This window comes from Phalaenopsis equestris, unplaced genomic scaffold (assembly GCF_001263595.1).
Source record: "Phalaenopsis equestris unplaced genomic scaffold, ASM126359v1 Scaffold001081, whole genome shotgun sequence".
Lineage (NCBI taxonomy): Eukaryota > Viridiplantae > Streptophyta > Magnoliopsida > Asparagales > Orchidaceae > Phalaenopsis > Phalaenopsis equestris.
This window is the reverse complement of record NW_018165520.1, coordinates 1,143,329-1,167,578: the sequence shown is the minus strand read 5'-3', so window position 1 is coordinate 1,167,578 and position 24,250 is coordinate 1,143,329. Positions and strand designations below refer to the sequence as shown.

General features: G+C 32.4%; 1 protein-coding gene across 2 annotated transcripts in view; it reads left to right on the top strand.

Moving 5' to 3' along the window:
- LOC110033031 (CCR4-NOT transcription complex subunit 1) overlaps window positions 1-20,100 on the top strand; it is a 67,670-nt gene extending 47,570 nt beyond the window's left edge. For both annotated transcript variants that reach the window (XM_020736875.1, XM_020736873.1), the window contains exons 36-51: window positions 7,578-7,704; window positions 8,282-8,385; window positions 8,468-8,605; window positions 8,703-8,783; window positions 9,907-10,053; window positions 10,223-10,360; window positions 10,560-10,607; window positions 10,708-10,854; window positions 10,944-11,005; window positions 14,869-15,022; window positions 15,113-15,304; window positions 15,395-15,499; window positions 17,791-17,925; window positions 18,418-18,663; window positions 19,378-19,479; window positions 19,727-20,100. In XM_020736875.1, coding sequence (XP_020592534.1) covers window positions 7,578-7,704; window positions 8,282-8,385; window positions 8,468-8,605; window positions 8,703-8,783; window positions 9,907-10,053; window positions 10,223-10,360; window positions 10,560-10,607; window positions 10,708-10,854; window positions 10,944-11,005; window positions 14,869-15,022; window positions 15,113-15,304; window positions 15,395-15,499; window positions 17,791-17,925; window positions 18,418-18,663; window positions 19,378-19,479; window positions 19,727-19,876 — 2,076 coding nt within the window. In that variant the 3' untranslated portion in view covers window positions 19,877-20,100. The remainder of the gene's footprint in view (window positions 1-7,577; window positions 7,705-8,281; window positions 8,386-8,467; window positions 8,606-8,702; window positions 8,784-9,906; window positions 10,054-10,222; window positions 10,361-10,559; window positions 10,608-10,707; window positions 10,855-10,943; window positions 11,006-14,868; window positions 15,023-15,112; window positions 15,305-15,394; window positions 15,500-17,790; window positions 17,926-18,417; window positions 18,664-19,377; window positions 19,480-19,726) is intronic.
- The last annotated feature ends 4,150 nt before the right edge of the window (window positions 20,101-24,250 follow it).

Here is a 24,250-nt window from a genome sequence, read left to right as displayed (position 1 = left end):
ATGCTCAAGCATTTCATCTGTTGCATCAACACCTTCATTTGCATTTATTAATCAAACTTATAAAATAATTTATGTTTTTACCATGATAATCAATTCAAATATAATTAAAAACTTAGTTATAATTTGTTTCTTGCATGCTATATTTGATTCTTCAATAATGAACAAAACATTCTATTTGTTAATTTTATCCTTTAGATCATTATAGTTTAGTTCAAGTGTATATTCATCTTCAATCGTCCAAAAAATCATTCTCTTAATACGTGTGTAGTTTCATGAATTATAACTTATTTTCTTAAGGTGTAACTTATGAAGTAAACATATTATTGATATTATAATTTATCGATAAATTTAAAGACAGTAGCATACTAGCATATGATAAGTTTTATAAAAAAAATACTAAGTTAATATTGTATCTAAAATGCACTAGGCTGTTTTGGCTTTCATGCTCTAAATGATTTTCTTCCGTCTATAAATTTATTTAAAAACACTCCATTTTATATCTCATCTAGACGGTGAATAAGTTTGACGAATAATACAAATAATCAATTTTCTGTAACTTTGGAGCATTGAAACCAAACATTTTTCGAACGTTCTTCTACACGATATCAAATTTTGATAAATTTCAAGAATATGCAGAGATTTCATGATCATAGTATAGGCAATAAGTTCAATTGTGAAGAATTGTCCAGGTCGCATTTCTGTTGAAATGATGAGAACAATCTGGTTTTCAAAGTTTTCTAAATTATTCCTATAAATTTTGACTTCATTCATGACTAATTTTGTTTAATATATATGTCCTTGTTTTGACTGAGTTCAATTAATTCTTACATCACTTCAGGTTTATCACGATAATTCTTTTGATTGTATTGGAAATTTATATTTAAGGAATATGCAAGTTGGTGTATATCTAGACGAAATTGTTTTTTTTTCATTTTCTTAATATTGCTTATGTATTGCTTGCACAATTTTTTTATTCTGAATTCTTTTATTGCTTTTCTTACTTTATACATTGCATTATAAATATAGTTAGCGGATGGCTTTTTTTTTGAATAAATTATTCACACTGATAATTTTGAAATAATAAAGCAATCATTTTAAAAGTAATTATTCAAAATGATAGAAGTTGCATCTTTTTTTTTAGTGATTTTTCTCAATTTTGAGTTCGTGTCATAGTTTCTTGTCATAAGTGCGTGTAAATTCTGCTTAACTTTATAGATACTTCTCAATCTGATAAAGAATTTTACGATGCGCTGCATCTATCTTAGCTATCATTATTTTTAACCAAAATAATATAAATCTATGATTGTAAATAAACATTATTACTTTAGATACACTTTTGGTTGACTCTATGGCATGCGGCATGTTACTGATATCATTCAAAATCAAACTGGAACAATGTTCCAACTCAAAAAGATCATTATTTTTATTATATTTTTTGTTGCAAGTTTTTTATAACTTGTAGCATTATTTATGATTGTAAATAAACATTATTACTTTAGATCACTTTCTTTGTATCTACCCGCTTAACTATTCAGTAAATAAAGAGCATAGAATGGAAACGTCTTTCTTTATAAGCATAAAAAATTTTTAGAAAGATACATGTGGATGATAAATCAAGTTGTTTATCAATATCATATTTCTAGTGTCCGTTTGCCCATCAACCATCCAAGTGTATATTGTTTCCTTCTACCCATGTTTATAAGACTCAACATGAAGCTTACATTCTTCTTTAAATCCATCACTAAATCAAATATCATTCTGTTATATGAAGGAAGCTAATAATTCAGATCAATTGTGGCTATTACATCCGTGTCATTTTGAGCAAAAGTTGAATTCATGGCATTGAAAGGACTATAATTAAAAAAAAAATCACCTAGCAAGTGTCATGTCGATTCTTTACAACCTCTTTGGATGGTATGATATTTTTTAAAGATGATTGAGATCAACTTGGTTCAAGGAGCAAAATAAATTTCAATCTCATTTATTTATTTATTTCCTTTATTTAATCCTTTATCATGTGCACTTGAAGTTTGTGATTTTAATATAGAGGAATCTCATTCGTCTTCATTGATATGCTCATCATATGCTACCTTTGTCCTCATGTGCCTGATATTTCCTGAGATATTAGTTTATAATTTTCTTACATTTGATAGGGAACATCATATAAAACTTTTTTGCATGGAGTAACATTTCTTTTAAACCCCAAATAGATGTTGCTTTAAATTTCGATCTTCTTATATTACTTCACAATGCAGGCACCTAAATTGTTACTTCCCATTGGAATGTCTGCATTCACTGAAATAATTGTATCCATCTTTTCATGAACACTATTAGGATAAACAGAAGGTTAAGATTGTTTCATAATAAGGTTACAAAGATATGATTGCTGGTCATATGAAGAAAATTAATTACACACGTCGAGCTGACATGCATCATCATTTTCACAATGATAATTAAGACATGGACTTGCTAAAATAAATTTGTCAAGATGGTACCAACATGAAAGTGTCGAGGTAGGAGTCGTCAAAATGAAATTTGATCGGAATCTAGGCGGTGAAGAAAATTGAATCCCTATAACTCGTTGAGTTGACGGATTTGAATCATCTTTTTATAGCTTTTGAAAACTACCTTTTGATATTTTGAATTTTTAAGCCACATTTTTGATATTTTGAATCTATAAGCCAAATCTTTTGTAGTAAGTTTGGGTTACACATCATCATAATCTAATTACCCATGAAGAATATAATTATGTCTTGATAGGATCAATTTTGCAAGAATTTTTGTATGTTTGCATCTTATTTTTAGAATAATTGAGTTAGGGTTAGGTAATGAATCTACTTTGAAATTACTTAATTTGAATGGATTTTTTAAAATTTAAATGTACCTTTCTTAGCCATTTATTTTTTCATTGAAACCTGTAAGCTCGATTTAGAAAAACTTATGAAAGTTGAATACAATTTGTAAGATTTAGCTCGAGTAGTACTAGCGCTGCTCCTTTTGGTTGTTATTTACACAAATAATTTTGTTGCATTTCTCGTAGTGCATAATATAAGTTTGCTTCCTTTCCTTTTGAAAGAGATGTGATTGGATTTAGAATTGAAATTTTGATATCAATTGAAAAAAAAGTACACAAAACTATTAGCTCATAAGCTAAAATATGATTGCTCATCAGTTATTTTTTGTTTGCTTAGCAGGATTATATTTTTATGATAATCTTTATTAAGTGAGGCTTTCCTTCTATTTGAGGGAAACATTATTCTATTGGAAGAAAAAACTTGTGACATTGTGGAGGTAAGTATAAATTTGTAAACAATAGACTAAAAAAGAATTCGAATATAAAATTAACAACAGCAGCAACGACAAGCCTTTATCCCACTATGTGGGGTTGGCTACATGAATCTTTTTTCTCCATTGCGTCCAATTAAATGTCATATTTTCATTTAATTCTAATAGGTTAAGACCATTTTTTATATAATATGCCAAGTCCTTTTAGGTCTACCTCTGCCTTTCTTAACATAAGTCGAATAAAAAACATCTAGTCTCCTACCAAGATCATCTGTTGGTTGTCGTTTAATGTGACCAAATCATCTAAGATCACTTTTAATCTTTTCTGCCATTGGAGCTACACCAACCCTATCATGGATATATTCATTTAGCATTTGGTCTACATAAGCATTCTCATCTCAACAACACTTAACTTTGTTTTATGCTTCTCTTTTAAAGGCCAACATTCCGTGCCATAAAACATTGCACGTTTCCCCATCATCTTGCAAAGTTTTCCTTTCAATCTAAGCGGTATTTTTCTTTTACACAATACGCCCGTTGCGCTCCACTATTCTAATCAACCAACTTGAATTCTACTAATAACATCCCCATCTTTATTACCATCACTTTGAATATAACATTAAGTATCATGATAAAATTAGTAAATGTTGTAATGAAAATTCTAATCATTCTAATAAATTTTTTTAGATTCATGAAATCTTCTTTGATTTTGAGATTTTATATCCTTTTTTTTTTAGATTTTAACAAAAAAAAAAAAAAAAAAAAAAAAAAAAATCAAATGACCACTATCCACTTAAAGCAGAATATCAATTAAAAATTTGATTAAAAAATTGTTTTTGAAGTCTACAAAAGCGAGGGTGCAAAGCTTACATTTTACATAGAGGAGACACATCCTGATACAATTCCGTGGATCAGGAAAAGAACCATCATCGAATAATAGACTAATGGATTGAGAATCAATGAGGAGATTGTTTAACCACATTCACCCAAAGAACTGTTATGGAGAAGGACAAACTTGCAGGCCTCGTGTGCAAAAAGATTAGATAGGGATAGGGTTTGCTTAGGTGAAGAAATGCAGAATTAGTAGATTTAAGTTAATAAATTGAATATTTTTTGAAATAATTTTGATTTTAGATTTTTGATTAACGATGATTAAAATGGAAAAAATTGAATTAGGTAATATTTAAAAATTAGAACGTATTTGATGCTTCATTGGTCGAATCATTTGTTTCTTCCAATTTTCATCAGTTTGTTGTTTTGGAAGTCTTAATTGGTTGGGTGATTTTTTTAATAAAAAAATTATTTTCGAAGACTGCAAAAAACTGAGGGTGCGAAGCTTACATTTTACATAGAGGAGACGCATCCTGATACAATTCCGTGGACCCAGAGAAGAATTAATGTCAAATAATAGACTAATGGATAGAAAATCATCGAGGAGATTGGTTAGCCACATTCACCCAAAGAATTGTTATGGAGAGGGACAAACTTGCAGTCCTCATGTGCGAAAGGATTCAAGATAGGGATAGGGTTTGCTTTGGTTAAGAAATGCAGAATTAGGAGATTTAAGTTAATAATTTTAATAAATTTAATATTTTTATTGAAATAATTTTCATTTTGGATCTTTGATCAACGATGATTAAAATGGAAAAAATTGAATCCTATAATATTTAAAAATTAGAACAAATTTGATGCTTCATTGGTCGAATCATTTTCCGATTTTCGTCAGTTTGATGCGAAGAAAGTTTTAATTGGCTGGGTGATTGGTTCACAGTCTTAATGGTCAAAGTGGCTGGTTTAGGCCGATATTAATGACTTTTGTTACTATGACCTTTTCATTATTTTAAAATACTGTTTTAACTTTTTAAATATTTTCTTTTCATTGTTAGCGAACAACTAAGTCCTTTTTTACATTGGAAGCAATTATTTTACATTTAGGTCGAGATGCACTATTGTTGCACGTCAAGTGCTTCTTTATGATGTTTGTTCACTGTAATAGCTAGCCTTAAGCACTCTCCCTCCTTTTTTATTCTACCTAATAAAAAACCACTCGACCGTTGGGTTGGACCTAAAGCCGCAATTGAATTGTGTCCTCGCCCTATACATAATACATCTTTTGCTTTGCCAACTCACCACTCGTGAGAAATACTTGAAGTCAGTTGATTGCATCACTACACTTCACTCTAGAATAACAGTGTTTTGTGTGTAAAATGTGGTAATCTTATAATTACATAATTGAGGATTCCATTCGCAAATGTCATCACAAATTGTCTTTTGGGATATTTTGTGCTTCTAGTCTGTATGTTTCCTTAAATTCAACAATTCTTTTTTGAATTTTCAAATTTAACGTCATAATTTGAACCTTCCATACAAATTTGTGAAATATCATCTCTGTTTTTGTTGATTTTTTAATTGACTTTTTTTGCGACGTACTGGTTCATTTGTTTTCAATTAGGCACAATTGTTGTTTATTTGCAGGTTTCAGCTTTAGTATCTTTTACCACCTCTCTTATCATGCCCCACCACCAACCCCCCTCCCTTCCACCAGTCAATGCATGATGTAACAGGAACATGTGAGTTAGTTGGCTAAATACGCTTGCAACGATATCTTATTGACCAGGATACGGTGAGAAAGATTAAATCACCTAATATCATCCGAAACAATACATTACATGCTTATTAAGTTTAGTCAAATCCAATGTACTCAACAGCTCAAATTAAGTGACTTCAATTCAAATATAATATTAAAATAAATCTACATAGCATCTAAATTCCATAAGAAAATTTAATATAAAATGTAGAATTTATCTGTCGACTTGTCTCAATTTTTTTTTAATCTTATAATAACAATACAACAAAGTATAACTCTAAAAATGAGCCTGATTCTTTTTGGCCTCAACTTCTTTTTCCCTTTTTTCCTTTAAAGATAATTATAACTATCTAATAAGCAATAAGGATTGGCAAGATAAACAAATTTAATACAAATCTCAAATATTGAAAAACAATAAACAATATGCGTGCTAATCATTAACCAACAAAGTTATAAAAAATGAGTGCCCAGTAAATCAAATGCATTGAATTATTTTTTTTTTCTTATTTATTTCTTGGTGTTTTGCATTCCATTTTAGCTGTAGAATGTGTCATATATTATAGTCTGAGTTATTGACTTTCATAATGGAGCTCGAAATCTAGATCACCAAGTTTAATTAAGCTTACATGAAACTCAATATTACTGTTATGAAACTGTCTTTGAGGATTCTTTGCCTCATTATGGACCCTTTTTCTCTTACCTGTGCAGGTAACATAAATATTACTGCTAACCTGTTCCTCATAACATATCACTTCTTAAGCTACACATATTTTTATAACTAATTATTTCAATGAACATTTGATTTCTTTTGAAAAATTCTAAATAGTTACATATGTAAATAGCTAACTTATAGGTATCGAAGGCTCACTATTAACATTATCACAAACTAACAAAATATTTACAATATCAAAATGGACTTCTGTGTCAATGAAGCTCTTAGGTGGTTATTTTACTCGGGGAATGTATTTTTGATTTACTCCATCAAAAAGGACTACCAGAAACTGTAAACAAAAATTCATGGATACAGAAGTCCCTCCTTGCTTTTATAAAAATTCCAAAAATATGAATTTAAATTAAAACAAATTTCTTACCTTCCCTACTTCCTCTTTTTTCCTTTCCTTCCTCAACTTCTTATATTCTTTTTCTTTTCTTCCTCTTCTCATTTCCTTTCTTCTCTTCTCTTTCCTTCCCTGATTTCGTTCTTCCACTCACCCTCTCTGTTACAGTGAAATGGGGGTCACACACACACACGGCTAACAGTAGGTGAACAGTAAAATTAAAATAAAACATTAGGAAAATTTTATCAAAATAGAAGCTAATTCAATGGCTTTCTAGTCTTTGAAACTAACAAATTGTTCTATATCTCAAAATGATCGTTTTGCAGAACAATGAACCTTTTCTTTTTAATGATTTTCGATAAAGTTGAAATTTTGGGTATAGTTGATTTGGAGCATTTTGCAATTATACCTTTCAAACAATTGGGTATTACATCTCTATTGCTTAATTTTTATTGTATGTAGTACAAGTTGCATGTTGGCTTTTAGAGTGATTTCTTGGTTGTTTCTTATGTACTAGTTTTGCAAGGATAGAAAATCAGATATTTAGCTACAATTTTTTTTTTGGTAAGAATTTTGCACTCATGCACAGGTCTTTTATTATGTGTAATTGATTTTCTCTATTGCTTGTTACTATCTTTATTTCTCAGGTAATTTACTCTGATGAAGAACGCAAGTTCAACAGAGAGATTACCATTGGCCTTATTCGTTCTGACTTGCTAAACCTTTCTGAGTACAACATGCATATTGCAAAACTTATCGATGGGGGACGGAATAGTATGTATCAATTATGCATTTGCTCTTCTTTTTTTCCACGATATGTAATTAGCTGTTAATATTTTTCTTAGATTCCATATGTTGACATTTGTTTGGACTTCATTCAGTAATGCTTCTTGCTTTAATTTCCCCTGAAATTTCTTGTAAATGTACGATAAAACTCCCTATGCGACTCATGCTCCCCTTCCATGCTGTATAACCTTGACCGGTACACTTCGAAGGCAGCTCATTCATCTTTTGAAGAACAATTGTCATTTCATACAATTCTAAACAGTATCAAATGAAGGCTTAGTATTCATGATAAAAGTACATATTCCTTTTTGTCCTCAAATTGTTTAAGTTCATTTGGAGTTCAATATTTAATTAGTCGTTTCTCATGTTTGTTGTGTGATGACTACAGTATCTTATATAACACACCACCTGCTGCAGTTTTTCTCCGCTTAAAGGAACCAGGAGTTAGTTTCTGAGTTTATATAGCAATAAAGCTTTAGTGTTCACCTTGGAAACCTAGTTCATATGAAGTTTAATATTTTGTTCCTACTCTTGGCTTTGTAATGACGACAACATCTTAAAACAGAAGCTGCTACGGATTTTGCAATATCTCTTGTTCAAGCTTTGGTCATAAATGAACCTGGAGTTAGTGTGTCTGAGTTGTATCATCTTATTGATGCTTTGACAAAGGTATGCATCTTCGTTTTGCTAGATATTTGATGTTTGTATATTTTTTCAAGCTGTTTGTTAAATGTCACTCTCGTTCTTGCAGTTAGCAATGAGGCCAGGATCACCAGAGTCTTTGCAGCAGTTGATTGAGATTGCCAGGAATAACTCTACGGGTGCAAACTCTCTTGCTAGCTCTACTGCAAGCAAGGATGAGAAAACTAGGCAATCTAAAGACAAAATGGTGAGCATAGATTTATTTTTTGAACAATATTCATTGTTTATTTATTGGATTGAACACCTTAGGATGGACCCCCTAAATCTGTGACCTTTGTGCGCAGCAAGTTCTTATAAGCCGATCTGCATCATCTAGAGAAGAAAATGATTCTGGAGGTTCTGATCCTGCTGGCTTTCGTGAGCAGGTATGTGAAAACATTTTTAATGGATCCACATTTGCTTTCATTTTATATCATGTGATAAATGCTGAAGCCATTTGATTGCTGTACCAAACATTCATTTAGATTCGGGGCCGTTTGGTTTAGTGAATTAGTGGTGTACTGTAATTCTTTTGCAGAGATTTGAGAAAATTCTGTGTTTGATATGAAAATTTATAAATACAATGTGAAGTTTCAATGAATTTGAAGTTTACATCCTAGTTCATTTTGGTTGTAAGTCGATTTGGTCGAATTTGAATTACATAATTCGTGTAAAATGTTATAGGAAAGTCATCGGCGCCCTCCACCGCCTCCCACTGCCTACCACCGCCGCTCGCTTCCAACACCCGTCGCCATCGCCTCTTGCTATCGCGGTCCATGGACGACGCCTTTGCTGCCCCGCCGCTTGCCGCCGCCCTTTGCATATGTAGATGTATTGTTTTTAATCTACTTCAAATCAAATAAAAAAAAAAATCCTACGTTTATTTTACAATAAACCAAACAACTCAAAAGTATTTCAAATACATTGTAATTATATTACTCTGCAAATCTTTTATATTGCAGTTCATTTTTAGCAAACCAAACTGGCCCTTAATTATTTCCCTTAATTATTTCAGTTTGATCTTCTGGTGATATTTTTATCAGTTGATATTGGTTTGACATGATTCGATAGTTGCGGTTTTTGGTGTTCATGCCTTCATTGTTTGTTTCTAAAACATCTGTTGATTTAAGAAACATGTTCTGCATGGAAGGTTGTCATCAATAACGTGAACAGGTAGTCATTGTTTAGCATGCAAAGGGATAGTTGATGATATTCCTCTTTTCTGAGTCAAATCTATTTCTATGGTTGTGTTTTGAATGCAAATGGGTACCAATCTATCATTTTTTCACCCATTAAAATTTACATATATAATCTCTGTTTAAAGCTTCTACATACAGTATGTTTAGGTCTATTTTTTGAAAATCTCACTGAGGATCAATACATTGGTAGAATCTCTTTGTGCTTGTGAAAATCGTGTTGTGGGTTTGCATGATTATTTTCAAGTTTAATGCCTTAAGAGCTATTGAAATATCTGTTTCATTCTTCATTTGGAATTCTTCTTTTATGTAGGCTTCTCTCCTCTTTGCTGAGTGGTGCCGGATCTGCGATCTACACATTGCCAATGATACTGCTTATACTAATTATTTAGCCCAATTGCAGCAGGCTGGGCTGCTTAAGGGTGATGATACGACAGATATATTTTTTCGTGTTTTGACGGTCTCTTTCTCCCTCTTTCCCCCTACCTTTCTCATTCATTCCTTGTGTGGATATCTGCGCTTGTTTTGCATGCATATTTGTTTGCTTTTGCATCTTTGTTGTGTGTATCTATTGCCATGCCTTCCTTTTATTTTTAGGGTATCTTTACTAATTCTGATAGCCCTTCCAGGAACTCTCTGTGGCACATTGTCTATCCTCTGAACAAGCCGGTATTACAGGATCATTGCCAATTCAGTCAACTCAAATTCATAACTTTTCTTTTGGTACCATTGATGCATTTGCGAAACTCGTCGCTTTTGTTGTGAAGGTATTTTGAACCACATACTTTTGCACTCTGCTGTATATAAATTGAAGGTATTTTGAACCACATACTTTTGCACTCTGCTGTATATAAATGTCCCTTGTTGGTAATTCCTTCAAAATTTATGAGAGTTTTTGGTTCAGTTGAAAATAAACTCTTGTTTTTATGCATATTTATTGATTTTTTATAAATTTTCTGTGGCCAGTACGGTACAGCGGATACAGGAACGAGTAAAGTTGTCTTTTTACCGAAGGTTATATTTAGTAATCCATTTTAACTTTTTTCAGAGTAAGTGAAGCAATCAGCAGCTGATTTTTGTATGACATTGCCTCTTTCTCTCATTTTACTCCTAGATTCTGTCCGTGTTAGTGAGAGCAATTGTAAAAGACGCAGAAGAAAAGAAAGTATATTTCAACCCAAGGCCATACTTTAGGCTGTTTATCAACTGGCTTCATGACCTTGCTTGTCATGATCCTGTGCTTGACGGTGTTAATTTCCAGGTCAGTGCTGATAGGTTCAGGAAATTGCTGCTCAAAAGTATGTCATCCTATTTGCTTTCCTCATGCATTTCTTTGACCTTGTATTTCAGGTTTTAACATCTTTTGCAAATGCTTTCCATGCTTTGCAACCGCTGAAAGTTCCTGGTTTCAGGTTATTTGTTACGGAGTATTTTGTTTTATTTTTTTATAAACTTCATCAAAAACTTTAGAAGAAAGTGCTTATTTTTTCCTTTTACTGAAACTGATTGGGTTTCACATTTGAAAATTTAAGATTTTGCAAACATGACATCAGCATGGCTTCTTTCTCTATAAAAAACTGTTTAGTTTTGTTTACTCTTTTCAGCACATTCTTCTTATTTTGACTGCCATTAGATTAACAAAATGCCCGAAGTGTAACTAATGCAGCTGATCCTTTTTATGTTGAATTAATCTAGAGCTACGAGCTATTATTTCTTTGGTTTAATTGCCTAGCCTGAGCACTATCTTGTAATCGTGGAAGTTTACAGTGATCATCATGGATTTAGAAATGGCGCTTCATTTCTTCTCTTTATATCATCTAAACTTGTGATCTTTGGAACTTTACATTGTTCATCATGGACTTACAAATGGTGTTTCATTTGTTCCCTTTATATTATATAAACTTTCATTTTTTGTTAATATCTTGTGGGGAAAACTAGAAATATGTTGGCTTATTTAATAGATGTTAAATAAACTCCTCATAATGAAAAAAGATTATGGATGAAGATATTCTTATAATTGAAGATATGATTATGGGTATTTATTTTCTTAATATTTTCTTCTATATGTTTACTTCTATGCCTTCGCCCAAATCAAGAATTTATATGAAAATTTGTTTTCTCAATATCTCTGAACTGGGGAGTAAATCAGAAGAATCCTAGCATATTATTGATCATGTGTAACTTTCTCATCCACCTCTCAATCCTTATTGGTGTCACTATTCGGACTCATGATCTCACTCTTGGCTCTATGTTTTTTTTCAAACTTATCATCTTCTCTTCCTTCGTTTGAGTTTGACCACACTATATTGTGCTTGAACACTAATTGCATCGCTAAACTGCTTGTAGCAAACGCTAATTGCATCGCTCCAAGGTTGTTTGTGCTTGAGCTACAAACATCAATTTTGTGTTTGCCCCTAATGTATCTTGTTGGTATCTCTTCCCTTCTATGAGTGCTTATTTGTTACCATCCCTTCTAAGTTAGCTATTGCAAATTAATAATTGCCCTAAAATTTTCCACATGCTCGCCTTTTTGGGACTCCAAGTATGCTTGTTGCATGCTGAAAGGCTCATTTTTTATGAATTTGTAATTTTTTCAATCTTAGTGAATTTGCAATTTAGTTATATTGGTTACCACGACCTCAGCACTATTTGCGCTCCCAACTTCCCCAGTTTCTAGCTCATGGGATGCCATCTTTATTTATGCTAGTGACCTTGAACGGGCTTTAGCTCCTATGCATCACTATTTCTGACCACAACCTTTACTCTGCTTGTATGTTCCATGTGTGGTGCCATCCCCACAGTCACCATCATTTCTGCTCTGTGATCTCAACCTTCAGCCTGTTCCTACATGACCCCATGTCCACTTTTGTCCACCATCATTTGTTATCACCACTCTCCGCCATCCTTTTCACGTCACGTTTAATGCCATTTGCCTTTGTTTAGAATTTGAAGTTAATTTATATTACTATTGCAAAAATTAAAGGATATTGTATTAATGCACATTTAAGTTGTTAATAAATAAAAAAGAAATTCATTTCACAGCCAAGTAACATGAAAATATTGAATTGCATGGATCGTAAATAATTTCAACTAAACAATCAATTCCATGGAAAAAAAGTAAGGTCTCATTCTCATATAAGATATACTATCAATCTTTAAACTATTTAAAGAAATGAACCTCTTTGGTTGTATTTGTTATTAATAATTGAAAATGTAATTTTTGCAGAAGATATACTAATATATGAAAATTTCATTTTAGTTATTATCTTTTATTATTTTCTCTTGTATGTCTATTTATAGACTCTCATACATGTCATTAATATACATGATAAATTTGTGATTATCTATCATCAAAACAATCCTTCAAAAGGGTTTGCATTTTATCACAATTGGAAGTGCTTACTATTCATTCCTTGGAAAGTTAGCATTTTACATGTTTTTTTCTTTTTCTTTCATGCATGTTTTTCCAACTAAATCTGACTGTGCTGCATACTAGCATATGTTTGATGTTGATATGGTGTAGTTTTAAGTATCAAATTCATATTAGTAATGCTCTTTATATCTTTTTTATGAAAATGAAAATAGTAAAAATTAATTTTGTCAAACAAAGTTTGGGCCTTGTAAAAATTAATGATGAGAAATTCAGGGATGGTAAAAGTTACATAAATGAATGAATTATCACTCTAATGACAAACCTAGATTGAGACAAATTTATCTAATTTCAACCATGCTTTCAACCAATAATAAAATGTGATTAGGAGGTAGAGAAATGAAAAAAAGAGATGTTGCCAAAAAAGCGGGTCTTATACTTGTATAAGAAGTTGCTCTATCAAAATTAAAGAATTAAATGTCAGAAGACTATCATTTGTTCATCCAAAGTAAATTTACCCTATGTGCAAGACCAAAGACTAGATGTGATTGGTAGTCATTAGAATTGAACGAGTTTCATCATGTGTGAGGCTGTTAAAAATCTTTTCTTACTTTGTGTTTTCACCGATAATAACCATTAAATTGTAATCCTAATATATTGTAGTCTCATGGAATTTTGAATTTTGATAAATTTTCATTGCAAATTATTGAAAATTAGCCAATGAGTCATTTCATGTTGTTTGAAAAAACTAACGATGGCTTCACGCCATTTTGCACCACAAATGTAGGGGTGATGCCTAATCCATGATCTCACTTCATCGTTGTGTATTCTATCCTTTTGCCGACTCCATTTCTCTTTCTCGTCGCATTCAATCACATTGATTTTGCAATCCTTAGCGAGCTTTCCAATGAACACCAGATATTTTCCTTTCAACCTTCATTATCACATGTTTTTTTCTTGATTGTAGCCTTCATGACTGCAGTTGGATTCTCCATTGACTTAATTTTTCTGAAGAGATTTTTTGATCCTTGTTAAAGTCGTTCAGCCCAATCAAAGGAAGTTGAAGGCACACACCCATATTAAGGACTTAACAAAGAGGAGGTTAAAGTACCCAGATAATGGTAAAAATCCTAACCCATTGGTGCTTGCCCATTAACATGCTTTGATAAGTCCATCATTTCCTATGGACTGCTAGACTCGTATAATGTCATTATCGACTCATGGATTATTGCTTCAAGTGTCATATATCATATGAAACTTTAGTACTTTACTCCTTACCTAAATAATAGAGAAGCATGTATTGTTGATGGCTTTATTGCGCAACAATGGGATTGGGAGACATTCATATCCGTTCACCATTTGTTCTGAAGAATGCACTTAAGGTTCTTAAGCTTTCTACTAACCTTGCATCCATTTAATAACTCATGTTATATTTTGTGAAGGAACTATTTTCCCTTTGTGTATTTCAAGGTCAAACGATGTGCAAGTGAATTTGAATTGCTCAAGAAAAGGGTGGACTTTACTTTCTTGAAAATTCAAACTAGTCCAAGAATGTCAAGAATGATTTGGTTATATATTTTCTCTCTGTTTATTAAATTTTGAAGTCAATAACTTGGAACATGCTCATTTATCTGGCAAGCAAATTTCATTCCACCTGAACTGCTTATGTTGGGCAATTCTGCTCCAGGATTTGCTTGAAATAAGGGGATTGACCCTTTAAATATTTTATCCTTGAAGCTGGGCCGTGAGCTTTCATCAGCTTATAGTAAACCATCAGCTTATAGTAAACCCAGAGAGAGAGAGAGAGAGAGAATGTTTCAAGCAATTCTGCTGCTTTATTTTTAAATGATTTCTTGAATAGTTCATTGTGGCTTATTTGTATTGATTTTTTTATACTTATTTCAGCTTTGCATGGCTCGAGTTGATTAGCCACAGAAGCTTTATGCCAAAGTTGCTTACAATCAATTCTTTAAAGGGTTGGCCATTTTTCCAGCGATTACTTGTTGACCTATTCAAATTTGTTGAGCCATATCTGAGAAACGCTGAGCTGAGTGAATCGGTTAGGTTTTCTTTTGTGATTACTGACATTTTGAAGCACCAAATTTTCAACTTTGGTGATTTACTTGTTTGTTGTTTAAATTCTTTGCAGGTTCAATCTTATTACAAAGGGACGCTTAGGGTTCTTCTAGTTCTTTTGCATGATTTTCCTGAATTTCTCTGTGACTATCATTTCAGTTTTTGTGATGTTATACCTCCAAGTTGTATCCAAATGCGTAATGTTATTCTTAGTGCTTTTCCACAGAAAATGAGACTTCCTGATCCATCAACGCCTAACTTAAAGGTTGCTCTCTTTGTTCTATGTTTCATTAACTTCAATATCTGCATGTTGGTAGCACATGCTGAAGCACCAAATTTCTTGTTTTCCTTGCAGATTGATCTTCTAACTGAAATCAGCCAATCACCTCAGATTTTGTCCGACGTTGAGGGTGCTCTCAAGTCAAAACAGATTAAGTCTGATGTTGATGAGTACCTCATGGTAAGGGTTCTTACTTTGTTCTTTGGCAACTTCTTCATTGGCCTGAATTATAGATGAAATTTGCTTGTATTATTCATTTATAGAAACACAATTGTCCCCGAGTTAAAGTTTATGTATGATTAAGGATGAAGGTAATTTCGTTATTTCTCAGCCTATATGTATATGTATGCCCTAATTTGCTTCTGTATGCAGCTCTGTAAAAGAAATATGACACTCTAAAATTGTTATGCTTAATTTTATGAGAATTGAAAAATTGAATAAAGTTAATGATGATTTGGGCAAAAGTTAGAAGTGTAATAGCAGCTTGCATCTGTCACTTTCATTAAGTTTAAATATGAAACTGTTTCTTGTTAGTGTTTCTCATTTGTATGGCCGGTGATTTTATTTTTTCAAAGATAGCAGCTTATGAAGTAATCCAATATTTTTTGAAGTTAATCTTACTTTAGCACTAATTTTTTAACTTCTGTTGATGGGCCAGCCTCATGATGAGATTCCCTAGGCTTGACTCATGCTCAACTTCTAACAGCACAGCCTGGAATCACAATTTCTAGAAATATTAGAAAAATCTTAAGTTAAGTCTTAATTTAAACCGAAGTGGTTTTCAAGTGCTATTTCTTACCTCGAAATGATCTCCCTGTTGCATATTTGGTGTGTTTGTGTGCTTGTGATTAAATTCACTCAAATATTCCAAAGTCTCCCTGCATCATTTCTCCTATTCTACTACTAACTTCTTCTGTTTCCTCTTAAAATCCAACAATCAAAACTTGTTCTGAATTAAAATAATAAGTCAACTGAAGTTGTTGGAAGTCGAAGAAAACTCGGTGAAAAAATTATAATTTTGATAAATATTTTTATTTTAGAAGTTCTACTTATATCATTTTTACACTTACCTAACCCCTAAACCCTAAACCTCTTTGTTTTAATGAAAATAAACACAATCATATTTATATCTATATGTATTTATGCCAATTACTGTATCCATTACCTCAGATTTCTTCACTATTGGAGCTGAATTTCCCCAAAAGCCCAAAACCGAGACCGACTACAGCTTCACCTCCCAAGTCTTCGCGCCCGTTCCTCTACAGTGCCAAGTGGTGGGATCGTCCCTGTTGCGACAGTAACACGAAGGGAATAAAGAAAATATTATAGGCTTAAGAAATGAATTTGGATTGATAAATATGCATATATAAATATTTTACCTCGAATTTCTCCCCCAATCTTTCCTCTTTCTTTCTCGATTTCTTCTGCTGCTGTTATTGAGAGTGGAAGCTCTCGGTCACGCAAGCTCTTGCCCTTGGTACAGTGCGGAGTGTGTTACAGGGAGGAGAAACATGAAATGAGAAGGAATAAAGATCTTAACATAACATGCATACTTATATATTAATTTTTTTTAATTTAAATTAATCTGCAACATCCAATTAGTCCAGCCACTGCATGCCGAGATCAGTGGGTATGCTATAGTGCCAGATTAAGAGGGGATTAACAGAGTTTTATAATATTAATTAATTAATATTTAGTTATATTAGTTTAGTTATTTATTTTATAAAACAAAATGTATTAAAAATTAACCTACACTTCTATGATTAATTTGATCAACATAAAATTTAGAATTTTATAAAATAGTTTGATTGGATTTCGGAGAATATGAAAAATTAAGCATATTTTAAAATAATCAAAATTTTACCTTAATTGGCCAATTTGTTCATTACACTATTCGATGATTTTATCATGGAACTAGAGACTTCCTCATAATATAAAGGCAGTGATTTTTTATTCGCCAAGTATTGGAGTGGTAATGTGAAATTAAATCTTTTTTGTGGGACTCATTTGTGTAGCTGGTGAGTTTCTTTTTTTTTTCTTTTTTTTTTTGGGTGAAGGTGAGTTTCTTTTTTTTTCATAGTTAATAGCTTGTGATGTAAATGCAATCGGGAATAACACAAACATGTGGTATATCATAGCTGAGTAATGTTACAAGCCCCAAATAGAATACCAAGAACTTGGGATTCAATAGATTCTTGTACATCTGTGACGATGCTTGCCTGGTTTGTATCAAATGGGAATGTGTTCCTAATATTATGCTTTATGCGATCAATGTGAATATAAAATCCATTCCATGTTCTTGCTTATTTGGGGTATATGGTTTTATGCTTTATTATTATCTCTACATTGCCCTCCAAAAATTTCTTATTCTGAATTTTGTGCATTCTTTGTTTTCTTGCGAGTGTTATGATTATTTCAGTTGATTGTTTATTGCCATTTGTTTTAATTAGTTTTCTAATTTTGTGCTGTAGACGAGATCAGAGGGGTCTTCATTCTTAGCTGAGCTGAAACAGAGGTTGCTGCTTTCCCCAAGCGAAGCAAGCTTGGCAGGAACTCGTTATAATGTGCCGCTGATAAACTCACTGGTGCTATATGTAGGCATGCAGGTAATGATCAACTGCCGTAATTTTGCGCTGGTATGTTGTCCATGAAGTTGATTAATTTGTCTTTTTTGGCGATAAGTATGCCATTATTGTTGTGCTGAACTAGCTGACTTGTAGGATGGCATACTTTGGAAAACCATAAAATTCATCTAAAGTTCTTGTGAGAGCATGTAATACTTACTTTGATTGAATTAATTTCAAATTAATAAGTGATTTGGATCGTCTGTTCATATCAGTACTATGAAGCATTTATGAATAACGTTCATTCACGTTAGTGCCCATTGTTAGCAATTATTTTGTGACACTTTATTAACAATTATCTAAGTTTCGCATTGTTGTTTGATGTTGTGCTTTCTATTTACTTGAATCACTGTAAAACCTGAAGAAAATACATTTTGAGCGTGATGATGACAAGCTTTTACATATAATAGCTGGTTAATTTGTTTTTTATTTCTTTTATTAGCACCTATTTCTTTGTGTGCACGTGTGTTGCAGGCGATTCAACAGCTGCAGAGCAGATCCAGTCAGCCTTCGTCCGCCCAACAGATAACTCAAAACCCTCCTATGGATATAATGCTTGTTGGTGCTGCAATGGATATCTTTCAAAGTTTAATAAAGAATTTGGATCCCGAGGGTCGATATCTATTCCTCAATGCTGTTGCTAACCAGCTGCGCTACCCAAACAACCATACCCATTATTTTTCCTTTGTTCTTCTCTATCTTTTTGGGGAGAAAAACCAGGTGAGAATTTTCTTTTAAGCTGCTTTTATTCCTCGTTTTGCTTTCATGCATATTTTGATATATCGCTGTAAAATTGAGATCTTTGATCAGCTTTAAGGCAAAGATTTATAAGCTGGATTTAATTTGAATTCTGACAATTCCTGCTAAACAATCAAATTGGCAACTTCAACTCCTACAAAATCTTAACTCCCGTTATTTCTCGGTTTGCCTCAAATCCCAGATTTTTTAGTTCCTAATATTGACTGGATTTATTTTAAATGTGCAAGTCTCTTGATTAGAACATTTGGACCCATAAAATATAATTATAATTTATGAGTTCATTAATTAACCAATATTAAGCTAATTAAGAAAATATTGTTAATGATTTAATTTGGATTTCTTATGTTTAATTATATATATAAATTCTCAATTAATGATTAACTAATGTACTATGCTATGCTAATTGTAATTAAATTATACTAATTAATGAATAATAAATTACTGATTAATAAAAATAAGTCTAATATAATTAATTATTTGTTAATTAAATTTAATTAATGTTTAATATAATATAGTTTAAAAAGTTAAATTAAATTGAAGTACAATTTCTAATCTAAAAAAAAAATTTTGCCTGATTAATAGTTTTTGTTTGGGTTTTTTGTTACATTTCACGCGGAACTTTTAGTATCCACGCGTGATCTGAGATTATGTTTTGGACTTCGAATATTTTGGTAGGAACCTATTCAGGAGCAGATTACGAGGGTCCTCTTGGAGCGCTTGATAGTCAACCGCCCTCATCCTTGGGGCCTTCTTATTACTTTCATTGAACTTATCAAGGTATTCTACAACTATCTCTGTAACCCGGAATTACTCCTCTGGGATGCTGCACCATAAATGTCTCAAAAAAATAGCTTTTGTCGAGGAAAAAAATATTGCGTGTGAACAGGATAAATGCGTATTTGATAGTATTTTGGTGGTATTCACTACAATTCCATCACAATAACACTAATCCGCACATTTGGATTCCACACATAATATGTGCTCTGGGTTAAGATGGTACATAAATCTTTTCTAAAACATGCAGAATCCAAGATACAGCTTCTGGAGTCGATCCTTCACCAGGTGCGCCCCAGAAATTGAGAAGCTATTTGAGACCGTATCAAGATCCTGCGGAGGTCCAAAAACAGTGGACGATGGAATGGTCCCAGCCACCCTCCCCGATGGCAACCACTGATTATTGTTGATTCAACTTTTCATTTTTATTTTTTTCATTTTTTTTCTCTTCTGTTTTGTAGCTATGTACTGCATGCAATTGTTGACGTTAAATAATCCTTTTGACTGTTGATTGTTTCTTTAATGTATTCCATAGTTTACAGGCATTGTACATCATGTACAGCTCATTCAATCGGATTTGTTGACAATTGTTACCATGAAATTGCATGGTTCATTTATTTGGTTCCTTGGTCTCTCGTTTTCTTATATTGTTATCCCTTGTTTAATTTTCGCTGGGCATACAAATTGCACTCATCTTATTCTTCATTCATGCATTGGGATATTGCAATAGCGCGCATACTCCGAGCAAATATTTCATCCGGACTCCGGACGCAATTTGCGTCCGGAGTACAATGGTGGGGCGCCACAGTCAAGTAGGCCCACTTCAATACAATGGGATTGGTCAGTGTTAAAATTTGTGAAGCTCACCTGACACGTGATGCCCCACTATTAGACTCTCGATGCATCTAGAGTCCTGATCTAACAGAAGATGTGGGACTCTTACCCGCTAATGCAGGACGATTGGCTAGTTTATCTTAGGAGTGCATCAAATTTAACCATGACAATTACTGTTTGTAAATTTTTCATCATAACGGTGTAGGACACTACTATTTGATGGGTCCAAAGAGTGACATCAAGTCTTTTACAATTTTTTTAAAGAAGCATCAAAATTCCATAATGAAAATTCTTAAAATCAAGCTGATCAGAAAGTAAATATGCGTACACATTTTTCAACACTGCATTAAATAAATTCCCCAACATTTAGGTATTCCAATTTTCTACATGGTTGGATTGTGTGTTTCTCCACTACCATTTTTCTACACCTAAGTTATTATTTCTCTAATTGAAATTTGTTTTGTTTTCTAGCCTATGCTGTAGGTGTTGAATATGTAGTGTTCAATCTTTGTCGTTCAACATTCAAGATCTTCAAAGCAGCAGTATTAAGATCTACTAGTTCATAGGCTATCTTATGAGCTGGTAGAGATCTTTGCACTGAATTTAACCCAGAGCCATTTAATTTCCCACAAGTGGCATCCACCTGTGATGATAGAATAATCAGAACATCACTTTCATGCATACTAGCTATTATCTTTGGGGTGATTCTCTTAGATGATCATTGGACATTATTTGTGGTCATTTAATATATCCGTTCATAGACTTCATCAAAGGGTTTTGACTTGACAAATCCACAAGAAACAACATCTACGATCTACTTGGGATCTCGCTAGCAAATTATAAAGATTTGTATAATCAACAAATCAAAAAAGTGGTGTGAACCCTTCCTAAGTAATTTTTTAACATCTCCAAAAATTCTGAATTGACTCTCAATATAACTGAGTGAAGGAAATGACGTCATTCCTGAGTTGGATGCTTTTGTCGAAGGGAATTATTGGCCTAGAATTTTTTAGCTAAGTTAGTCCAAGGGGTGATTGATATTGATTCTAAGGAGATTAACCGCATCTTGGATTTATTCTTCAGTTAGGAAGAAAATTGCTTTAGTCGAACGACATAATTGATGACACTGCTATACCTAAAGGTGGCACATAATTCTAAAAAAATTAGTTAATTGACAATTTAGGTCCTTAGTGGGTGATCCCCCAAATTGGTTATTATTGACCATTTATATTATGGCGGGTCTCGGTTCAAATGTACTGGCTTCTATGATAGTATAATTAATACTCATGTGAATTTTTTCTACGGATAGGTTGACGTAATCCCTAAGGGGTTTCAGATGGTTTTCTTAAAGGTTTGTCATTGCTAAGTGAAACTTTTTGAGTTTTTAGAAAGCGTACTAATTTAGCTAAATAGCTCTTACACATGCAACTATAGTTAATTTAAAAATAAAAAAAATCATGAATTATAAACACAAATAAAACATACTACTAATAATGCTAATGTATAACAAACAAGAGCATAATGGTTTTTTAGATTTTTGAATCTTTCAAAAACAAAGAACAAGTAAAGCTATAACAAATGCACATATAAATTGAAAAAAAAAAAGAATGTTCAAATCTAAACACTTGTGTTTCAACTAAACTTTTTCTAAAATAAGAAAATTTGACTCATTTTCTCGACAATGGTGTCAAAAGTTTGATGCCCAAAATTTCTTAGAAGTAATCGATCAATCGGTCAACCACAAACATATATATGTCGATCAAATAATATATAAAATAAAAGTCTGCATATTGATCCCATGAGAAAACTTGTCAATTTTTCTAACAAACTAAGTTTTAGTTTACTCCCCATTAAGTTCAGTTTGAAGGTTCAAATTTCCAAAAAGTAAAATGTTCTACAATTCTAAAGCATAAATCATAAAATAACACTAACTCTTTAAGGTTTTTTAGAGGCGATGAGGTTAATGCTTCTGTGACACCAACCTAGTTATTCCTCAAAATTTTTTCTATGAGTTTCCCATATAATAGTTGACACCCAGAGATAAATCCTCCTTAGCCTATGTCCAGGTCATAAGATGCATTAGAAAATCTTATTATAGTTAAGGAGACCTAATTATGCAAATTTTTTTAGGAATCCTCTAGCCCCCTCTAAATGCCGTAATTTTCTAATGGCAATATGTTTATTCCACCAGACTATTGTGTGTTAATCTACTAGTTATTCTAACCAACAATAAAAAGTATTAGAATATTACAAATTTTAACATCCTAATTGGTCAAATCAAGAGTAGACAAAGATTAAAAGGTTAACACTTCGGCAAAATTAGAAGCATACAAAATATTTGAGAAAAACTCATGAAGAAAATAACAAGTAGTTCACATGCCCTGCATCACAAGAGCATGAAAAAATTTAGCAACGATGCATGAGGCAAAAAATACAAGAAATTTCATTGAAATTATCAATTATACAATATAGAAAAGTATAAAAAACTCATAATCAAACCAATCGTTCTTCGCAATACACCAAATTCCTTGTTGTATTATGAAACTCCCTGTTAATCTCCCACATACAATAGCACGCAATGGCTCCCTCACAATCTTCTCAGAACTCTCTAATAAAATACACTATAGAACTATTCTCTAAGGGAGAACCATAAGGAAAGAGCCTTGGGTTACAAGTCTATCCTTTAGACCTCAGAAGATAGTCCCTAAAACAACCAAAGAGTCTTTAATGAAACCCTAAACTTAACTTAAATAGGCTTTTCCCGAATCGTCTCAAAATCTTATATAAACAGTGCTTTGCGATGCCCTGTCATAGCTATGCTTGAATCCAACGTAGGTACATCGAAGGGAGACATAGCTTCAACAACACTTGATGTAATTATTCTATCTCCTTTGTTTGTTCAATCGTTCCTTCACCTCTCAGCCAAGTGACCCAATGTAGCCATGCAGGGGTTGACATAGGTACACTAGCCTCTTGTTTTGTCTCGCTTCATGTTTTGGCTCATTGAATTGCGCTCAAGACTTGTAACCTGCAAAACATAGCCAAAGCACCTTTCACAAATATAAAATCATCATAATAAAGAAAGAAAACATGAAAATTACAATGTAAACATGTTATAAAGTTGGTTCAAATCATGGGGTCATAGACAAATCCTTACATACTGGATGCTTAATTTCTCATTTCGAGTATAGTAGAATACTGGTAAGTTATATAAAATGTTAATTAACTTATTTTATAAGAATTATTTACTAATATTGTAAGTATGTTTATAAAAATATGCACTTGAAAGAGAATTGACAGTTGTGAAATTGCATAGTAGAGCATATTAACACCAGGTGGACAACCAATGGATTGATTCATGTCCTAAATAGCTTAAATAAATAAAATATTTTTTTTTTCAAACTGTAATCCATTTAAAAATATATTATATTTTAATTACATTGTAATTATTTTTAAGAAGAGTACATGAGATTAAAAGAAGTGCATAATCAAAGTTCTATAGTTGCAGGATGTTTAATAGATTATTTAAACAATTAGAGTTTAACATATAGAGAGAATTTATTGATTAAAAAGAAATGAACCTTATGTGGCATACGGTTGTAGACTTTACCATACGATATGAACACTATTTCTCTAAATATAGCATCAATTCAATTGACGACCTGGCTAAAAGGTATATGTGGTTGCAATTGTTGATAATATTGAGTCTTAAGTAACAACTCAGATGAAAACTCGATTGGTTGCTATGAAAGCAAGAATAAAAAAAGATATGCCATCATAGATGGAGGGGGAAAGTAATAAAATAGTTAATGGTAGAGGAGAGGGAGGAGGAGGATGTGGAAAATGACGAAGAGATTAACTATGATTAATTTTTGTTTATATTAGTTAGACACACACACACAAATATGTGTGTGCATGTCTGTGTGTGTGTGTGTTTTGA